This window comes from Sinocyclocheilus anshuiensis, unplaced genomic scaffold (assembly GCF_001515605.1).
Source record: "Sinocyclocheilus anshuiensis isolate Anshui unplaced genomic scaffold, SAMN03320099.WGS_v1.1 scaffold1609, whole genome shotgun sequence".
Classification (NCBI taxonomy): domain Eukaryota; kingdom Metazoa; phylum Chordata; class Actinopteri; order Cypriniformes; family Cyprinidae; genus Sinocyclocheilus; species Sinocyclocheilus anshuiensis.
In genome coordinates, this window is record NW_015540958.1 from 267,599 (window position 1) to 276,403 (window position 8,805).

At 35.5% G+C, this 8,805-nt stretch overlaps 2 protein-coding genes across 4 annotated transcripts in view; both read right to left on the bottom strand.

The window, feature by feature from the left end:
- Positions 1-4,433, bottom strand: part of LOC107690000 (transcription factor E4F1-like) — an 11,880-nt gene extending 7,447 nt beyond the window's left edge. The window contains exons 1-7 of the mRNA XM_016488229.1: positions 4,189-4,433; positions 3,203-3,312; positions 2,646-2,736; positions 2,276-2,421; positions 1,941-2,061; positions 1,675-1,827; positions 1,123-1,232 (exon numbers count right to left, since the gene is read on the bottom strand). Of these exons, the coding sequence (XP_016343715.1) occupies positions 1,123-1,232; positions 1,675-1,827; positions 1,941-2,061; positions 2,276-2,421; positions 2,646-2,736; positions 3,203-3,312; positions 4,189-4,282 (825 nt within the window). The 5' untranslated portion in view covers positions 4,283-4,433. The remainder of the gene's footprint in view (positions 1-1,122; positions 1,233-1,674; positions 1,828-1,940; positions 2,062-2,275; positions 2,422-2,645; positions 2,737-3,202; positions 3,313-4,188) is intronic.
- A 1,742-nt stretch (positions 4,434-6,175) lies between these two features.
- LOC107689998 (hexosaminidase D-like) overlaps positions 6,176-8,805 on the bottom strand; it is an 11,770-nt gene continuing 9,140 nt past the window's right edge. For all 3 annotated transcript variants that reach the window (XM_016488225.1, XM_016488226.1, XM_016488224.1), the window contains exons 9-14: positions 8,458-8,662; positions 8,197-8,279; positions 8,016-8,091; positions 7,844-7,939; positions 7,616-7,705; positions 6,176-7,021 (exon numbers count right to left, since the gene is read on the bottom strand). In XM_016488225.1, the coding sequence (XP_016343711.1) occupies positions 6,823-7,021; positions 7,616-7,705; positions 7,844-7,939; positions 8,016-8,091; positions 8,197-8,279; positions 8,458-8,662 (749 nt within the window). In that variant the 3' untranslated portion in view covers positions 6,176-6,822. The remainder of the gene's footprint in view (positions 7,022-7,615; positions 7,706-7,843; positions 7,940-8,015; positions 8,092-8,196; positions 8,280-8,457; positions 8,663-8,805) is intronic.

Genomic DNA, 8,805 nt, shown 5'->3' on the forward strand with positions numbered 1-8,805 from the left:
AGCCGTGTGAGACACTTTTTTTATGGATGGGCGCTTTTTATTTCGCTTCTTTTGGACTGAAGCACTGCAACACCCGCTGAGTGCCATTAAACAGCTTGAAAGATCAAAGAAAGTTTTATATAACTCCGACTGGATTCGTCTGAAAGAAGGACTGATGCCATTTTTAATATAACTCCCGACTGGATTCGTCCGAGAGAAGAAAGTCATATACACCTAGGATGCATTGAGGGTGAGTAATTTATGGGATAATTTTCATTTTGGGGTGAACTAACCCTTTAACATTTTCATAAGTAACTGTAATTTAATTACACATTTTTCTCAGTAACTGTAACAGATTACAGTTACATTTATTTTGTTTTTTATTTAATTAATTAATTCATTAATTTAATTTATTAATTTATTTGTTTTTATTTTTATTTATTTATTTGAACTAGTTACTCCCCAACACTGTTTAAAAATATACTTTTGTTCTTTGTTGAATTATATTTTCTCATAATAGTTCATGGATATCTAATAGATTCGTTTACAACCAAGGCACAATTCGACACAGGATTTTCAGAAAGAATGAAACTAAAAGATAATGCTGTGCCGACTATATTGGATCTGATGTCGCACCACACAAGTGTGAGTAACTGTTTTTATTACGTGCTCACTATAGCTTTGTCTGTTATTACCGATCGCTTGATATGTACCGAGTATTTATGCATTTTTAACCTAAATCACAGCAGCGCCATCTGTGAGGGAAGAAGCTGTCAAACATACACAACTATTAGCCAATCATAGCAGCGGGTGTTTTGATAACATTATAAGTGGACCTAAGAGAACAGTACAAAGTGAAAAACAAAGGAAGTTAATGAGCCCTTTAAATATTATTTAAAAAAATAATAATAAAAATGAATTATATAATCTTATCAATGTTGGGAAGGCAAAAAGAAATATAAACTTTTTGGTCCTACTGTTGAGACTTGCTTAAATGTGTTAAAAAAAAAAAAAAGTTAGTTTTTTTGCAGCTCCCAAAAATACAATTGAACTGTTCATGTTTTTTTGAATCAGTGAAATTCAACATGCTTTTCTGCGCCAAAAATATTTGTAATCAACGTGCTAGTTTTGTTAGTCTCATACCTGTTGCACTTGTCCTACCACCTCGATCTGGATGATTTCCTGACCAGCTTCCACAACCCTCACCACAGGAATGTGCTCCTTCTCAGGTTCAGGAGGTGCTGGCTCAACTTCTAGAATGATAACAGCAATACAATCAGAAAACAAACCAGCTAAAAAAAAAATGTCAGCATGAAATGAACATTCACCATCAATTTCTGAATGCACGTTATAGATCTTATCTATTCATGCATTTTTTGACCTTGCAATACTAAATAATAGGTGGTCATAACTGATCTTCCCATGAAAACAACAGACTTCGGTCTGGTGACACATGCAAGACTTTATCAATCATTTAGTCCGCTTAAACCCTGCAAAGTCACGGTCATCCGCCCACATCTCAACATCCAATCAAACAAAATGATGCACGGAACCCCCGTTTTCTTTTTCAATCATCCATTACACTCTTAAAAGAAGAGATCCATTGCTACTTCCCTTTCTTGAGACTTTAAGCTTGTAGCAATTGTTAAACGACACCCTCCTATCACTGAAAAGCCAGGGTCATTATGAAAATACCTTTCCGAATTCCATCCTTGCAGACAAGTATCTCTTTACACTGACTGTAGTGAATCTTCTCAGTGCAAGGCGTAAGAGACTTCAGATGTCTGGTTAGAGCTCCGGACTCTCTGAACGCCAGGCCACACTGATTGCAGCGGTATGGACGCTCATCTGCCAAAGGAAATGATGTCAAAATACTGGGAAAGACTTGCATAAAAACTTACACAGACACTAAATAACTTTCACAACTCAGTAGAGTCCAATACAAGGACACTAAGTTTTACCTGTGTGCCGACGATTGTGTCGGATCAATGAACCCTTGGTCCTAAAAGCAGTCTGGCATATTTCACACTTAAAGTCCTTCTGATCGGTGTGCGTGAACATGTGGGCTCTCAGAATATTTGTCTATAAATGAATCAAATTTAGAACTGGGGTGAGTTTTCCTTGCATATTCGCTAGGGATGTAACGATTAACCGCGAGCCGGTTGAAAATCGATTAAAATATGTGACGATTCAAATCGGTTGAGATACCGTGAATCGAATCGTGAGTTGAGTGAATCGTTACATCCCTAATATTCGCAAATAGGGTAAAATGCATACAAATGATCTAATATTGTACCGTTTTAAAGGTCTTCTCACATATGTCGCAGATGTATCGTCCCTCTGCGTTTAACGTCCAAACGCCTTTTGCAGAACTGGAACTGTCATCCTCGCTTGCAGAGCGGCTTCTCTTTTTTCCTCCAGCTGCTGCTTTTTCACTCTTGTCTAAAGAACAAAGCGACTTCATTTAGCACCCAAACAAAGACAGATGGATTGGTAAATTATGTTCTTTTCAGACCCAAATCATCCCATTGTACAGTTCGTATATAACGATAGTGATCAGATGTCTTGTTTGGCCCTGGTCCAGTTCCATTAAAATCGGGACATCTAGTCCCTCAATACAATGAAAGTGATATTATATTGACTTTACTAAATAAAAAGTGCAGTACCTGCATTCGACGTGCCAGCTTCATCAGATGAACTATCATTTTCATTCAATTTCACCTCAGTGGAAGCACCTTCATTTGGGACAACATTTGTCTGAGGGAGGAGGCAGAAAGATGAGCACTGATGTATCCTTAGCTTATATTTTGCACAGCTTCTTGGGTCTATGATGCAGATACACTACTGTTCAAAAGTTTGGGGTCTGTAAGATTTTTATAATTTTGAAAGAAGTCTCATGCTCAGCAAGGCTGCAATTATTTGATAAAAAATAAAAATAAAAACAGTAATATTGTGAAATATTATTACTATTTAAAATAGCTATTTTCTATCATAATATATTTTAAAACGTAATTAATTTTTGTGCTTCAGAAATAATTCTAATATGCTGATTTGCTGCTCAAGAAATATTTATTATTATCAGAAATGCATTTTGTTTAAAATTTTTGTGGAAACCATGATACGTTTTTTTAGGATTCTTTGACGAGTAATAAATATGCACAGTCAATCACTCTGGATATAAAATGATGCGATAAAAAGAGGAATGATATAATACCACACAAACCTGATGGTCTTGCTGAGGATGCCTGCAGCTCCTGCTGAGTTTATGTTGGATGAAAGCATCCAGAGCGGAGAACTCCTCCAGACATCTCCCACATTTATGAATATCCTCATCTGAGAGGGAACACAAAAATATTGATCTCCCTTCAGTTTGACAGATCATGCATACTGCAAAAGCATCTGCATAACGCGAAACAAAATGAAATAAACAAATATGTATCAATCTAAAATAATCTAATTTTCCCACAGTTGTGGCATCAATTTTGCATCCAATATTTTAAAATAAAAAATAAATGCATAAAATATAAATGTTAACATGTTAAAATGTTAAATATTATTATTTAATAAATTATAATAGTGTATAAATTAACGTTATAACACAACTACTATTATAGATTAATGAAATATTATAAATATACTATTTGTATTCATATTTTGGATTAGTTTTTCGTTTTATATTTTCTGTTTCCATTATGACTTTTTCTATTACTATAAATTATATTTATTAATAATGATTATTTATTTCATTTATTACTCAATATTTAAAATGCCTTTTACAAAGACAAAGCAATTATTCATAAATATTTAAAATGTCATTTCGATCACAGTATGCTATTAAACAAAATATGTAATTTGAGGTGCAAACGACTTTGATGTGGACATTGTGTTTCCAGAGAGTTGATTTTCTTTTACATATAACGTTACATAAAAGTAGCGTCTGCTAAATGACTAAATGTAAATGTAAAAGTAAAATTCACAGGGCCAAAAAGTGTCCAAACGTGAATAAACACTTAAATCCTGCTGCCGTGCGGTTTTAACATCAGACAGTCTTGGTGTTGTGAGATACAGATCGATGCTAAGCAGCATTAGCAGCAGCCTAAACATGTTTGTCAAAAACAACACTGCGGCTAATGGAGACTCTGCTAGCGTGACTGAACGAGCCAAAGTCAGGCCCACACATTTAATCGTGTCCCAGCGCACTGTTTCTACCTTCGTCTCCGAGTGTGGTTTGGATGGTGATGATGTTGCTATGCTCCGTTTGGTCGGTAACTGTTGCTGCCGTATTATAATTTTCTTCAGTCATGTCGTTCCAGACCTCCGTCTCTGTCGCAACGCTTCAACATGGCGGATTTACGACCTCGTAGTCATAACAACTAAAGGGCGGCGAGGTGAGGGAGAACGAGCACGTCCTAATAGATTCAAATTAAAGGCGCGCTCATCTTCTCCAGTCAAATCGGTTCTTTCGAACGGTTCGTTTCAAAGAGTCGGTTCAGCGATTGGCATCCATAATCTAAAAACACTGCTATTTATAACCAGTGTTGGGGAAAGTTACTTTTAAAAGTAATGCATTACAATATTGCGTTACTCCATAAAAAAGTAATGAATTACGTTACTTAGTTACTTTATATGGAAAGTAATGTGTTACGTTACTTTCGCGTTACTTTTTACATCTGGACAGGGCTTGCTTGTTTGTTTTTAAAATAAAAAAGTTATATTTTTGGCAAATATAAAAGCCTTTTCACACCAAAAGTGAAATGAATAAGCCTCAGGCTGAAGGGAAAGTAAATTTACGTCCGTTCAGTAGAATGCAGAAGAAGACATTTCAACACACTTCAGCAATAAAAAAAGACTAGATGTTCGTCTAGAGTCATTTTTGCTTGTTAACATGGTTGAACTGGATCATCGAAGGTCAGAAGCAAAGACATTGGTTAATAGAATGGGATTAAATACATAAAGCATATTTGTGTTGTTTAACATTTAATTATTGCAGGTTTGCATCATATTCTGAGTTGCATTATTTTTATTCATTTTGAGGAATACTGAATCTGTGTTTTGTTTTTTGTGAGTGAGATGAATTAATGCATATTCATATTTATTTTAGAACTACAGTAACATCTTCTGATTTCTCTCAACATGGGGACAGGAGAGCTGTCAATCAATAAATTGGAAAAAAAAAAGTAACTTGCGTTACTTATTTGAAAAAGTAACTCAGATATTCTCTTGTAAATTAAAAAGTAATGCGTTACTTTACTAGTTACTTGAAAAAAGTAATCTGATTACGTAACTCACGTTACTTGTAATGCGTTACCCCCTACACTGTTTATAACGCATATTATTTTATTCTATTTTTATGTTTTAAAGGTAATTTCACGCGTTCCAGAATTAGTTTGAAAGTGAAAAAAGTGAAAGTGACGTGACATGTGGCCAAGTATGGTGACCCATACTAGGAATTAGTGCTCTGCATTTATCCCATCCTAAGTGCACACACACAGCAGTGAACACACACACACTGTGAGCACACACCCGGAGCAGTGGGCAGCCATTTATGCTGCGGCGCCCGGGGAGCAGGAGGTTCGGTGCCTTGCTCAAGGGCACCTCAGTCGTGGTATTGAAGGTGGAGAGAGTGCTGTACATTCACTCCCCCCACCTACAATCCCTGCCGGTACGAGACTCGAACCCGCAACCTTTGGGTTACGAGTCCGACTCTCTAACCATTAGGCCACGACTTCCCGTGTAGTTATCTTTTTTAAACCGATGAGGGAGCTTAACAGTTACAACAGTAAACGTACTAGAAATATTTACGACTTGATTATAGTTTTATCAAGCACAAATGAAACCGAGATAGTTTTAATAAAAATGAGTAGTTTGTAAATCTTGCAACGACCGAAAACACATCGGACTAGTTTTGTGAACTGGTTGAACTAATCAGAAGATCTGATTTTAAAAGAATGATTCGCTCACGATTCGGACTTCGCTACATCAATTGATTTGATTAACACAACAGTAAACTAAATATTCTAATATTTAAATGTATTAAAGACTGTAACTTAATGTCACACCACTGTGTCATATACTTGATAGAGAAAAAACTTGTATAACTGTGATGATAAGCTGTGGAATGTAACACTGAAAGCATAGAAACCGTCAAAGATTTTGCAGTAATAAACAGTGAAAACAGTACAAAATACATTCCCCAATTTTTTTAATTTTATGTTGTAAACACACACACAAAGAAATGAAATCCAGCAAATTATGTTGCGTTATTGGCATTGTGATAAGGCTGTAAATGTAACATAAGCTCCATAACCAGCAGGTTTCCAGTTTTAATGTTTTCTGAGGTAAATGCTTCTACAGCTAATTTAGAACTATATGTGTAATAGTGATGAAACACTAAAGATACTTTATTCGAGGCTCTCAATTGTAACATGATTCCACATTCTGCAATTGTACAATATTCCTGCTCCTCAAACTGCACAAAATGTACAAAATACATTTTGCATGTCAAAGACATGAAGTTTGGTCACGTTCCATCCCTAGATATTTACATTGAAAAAAAAAAACATTAGCTGTACCAGTGTAACTGCAAAGGCAAATAATTTTCATAATTTTGAGTCAACTCAAATACAGATGAAATAAATGCATTGATGCGTAGTGTAGTGAGTCCACTTCTTCAAGAAGTGCATACCCAGTGTAATGAGAGAACTTTTATGCAACTTTTCATAATATTGTCATCACTTCCAGCAAAGCCTTCAGGAAACAAGCAAGATCCCTGAGGTGGAAACACAGCAGGAAGTTTGAATGCCACATTTTGGAATGTCTTTCCTGTTGGTCCGCTTGTCTGTTTCACCTCTTTTTTAAAGGATCAACCTTTGGCTGTCCATTGAGTTTAATGATTCGTTCTACATCAACCACCATTCCATGAAGTCTTTCTATGTGTTCGTTGACGTTCTCCTCCAACCACTCCTCTAAAGTGTCTGGGTAGAAGATTGCCTCCATATTTTGCCGGAAAGTCAGTAAAAAGGAATCCCATTCATCCATCAATCTGACGAGAGGGAAAAAAGCTAAATATTTAGGTTTATAATAATCACCTACACCTGCAAACATTCAATGTCTGCACCAGTGTTATTTAAGCATCATTAATAAACTATTATAATTTGTATTTATAATTTATCATTTCTGTTCTCATGATAATTTCAGTTAAAGTTTAAGGGAATTTGTTGTGTGTTTTTGTAATTTTTATTAGTTTTTTAAATATGTCTACACAAGTTTTAATTTTTTTCAGCACTTAACTTGAAGTAGTACGTAAACTTCAGCTAACATTTTATTTCAAGTAACAAAATAGTTCTAGTTATCAATCATTTTTGAACATTTCCATGACTTTTTCAAGACTTCTCGAGTCCATTTTTTTGTCAATTCTGATACAGACTAATACATGAATGAATCTTTTAGACATTATTTATGAACCATTTCTGACAAATTCATTGAAAAGAACCATTTCAAAACAATTTACTATGGCTCACTATGACTGTGGGAACCCTGTATCCATATAATAACCAATATGTTTAATGAGAAATATAAAAACGATATTTTTGCTAATAAATGCGTCAAATGATATGCGAGTGTTAAAAAAGCTTACTTTTTCAGTTCATCTTTGAAAAATGCAAGATTTCGAGGGTTTGCAAAGCTGCGTTTGCGATGATATGGACTGAATGATCCCTTGACATGGCTGCAAAACACAAGGCGAACAAAATGTTAGCACAAGCAACAAAATATTCAAGACAAAGAATTGAATGCTTATGCTCTGTGTGAATGTCATTTGAGCTCGTGTTTATATGAAAGGTCACTCGGAAACAGAATCACTCACTAGCTTTGCATGATCTTTTTAACTGAACTCTCCAGGTTGTCGTTGATCTTCTTCACCATTTCATAAACATCTGAGCCAGGAAAGGATGCACCCTTACTGCAGAACAGTCAAGAGAGCATCCATTACATACATCACAATCTATTCAAATAGATCTATATAAACAACTTCATACCACTCATTTTTGCTCAGCTCAATCTGACACTCAAGGAGGCGCTGCACCTCCTTCTGTGCCTCAGTATCAAATGAACCTAATGCAAACAAAACACTTTGTAGTACATCACATATCATGTTATTCTACTCATTTATAAAACAGCATGTTACATTCTCAATCCCTCCAGGAATAAAACACTCACCGTATTTCAGCGTCTGAAGACAGACAGCCAGAGAAGGGATGGCCACAGGGAGAAGCTCACACAGCACAGTGTGATGCTCATACCTTCAACGCACATAGGTTTTCATTAACATTAATTGTTACTTGAGAAATAAAAGTGTATAATGTATATATCCTAGTAATGCTCTAGGTTTGGAAGTTCCTTTACAGTTTGTATAATGGCATTGCATGTTTGATGGCACACAATATTTGAAGGAACAGTTCTGTAAAACTGCAGGCTTACCTCTGCCAGCCAGTCAGAGCAATGCCTTGGAATCTCACAGACTTGTACTGCGGCATGGATGTAATGACTTTCTGCCACTGTAGGTGGTTTTTTAAATGGTGATTGATTGGGGTCCATTTCTGGTCAATTCCAGAGGCTCCTTTGAAAGCGCTAGCAAACCACACACCCTTAAATCCAGCCTGCTCATACTTAGAGATATAGTTACCTACAAACAAAATGTAAATACAAAGTTTTTACATTATTACTAGTGCTGTCAAACGATTAAACGCAATTAATCGCATCCAAAATAAAAGTTTTTGTTTACATAATATATGTGTGTACTGTGTATATTTATTATGTATATATAAA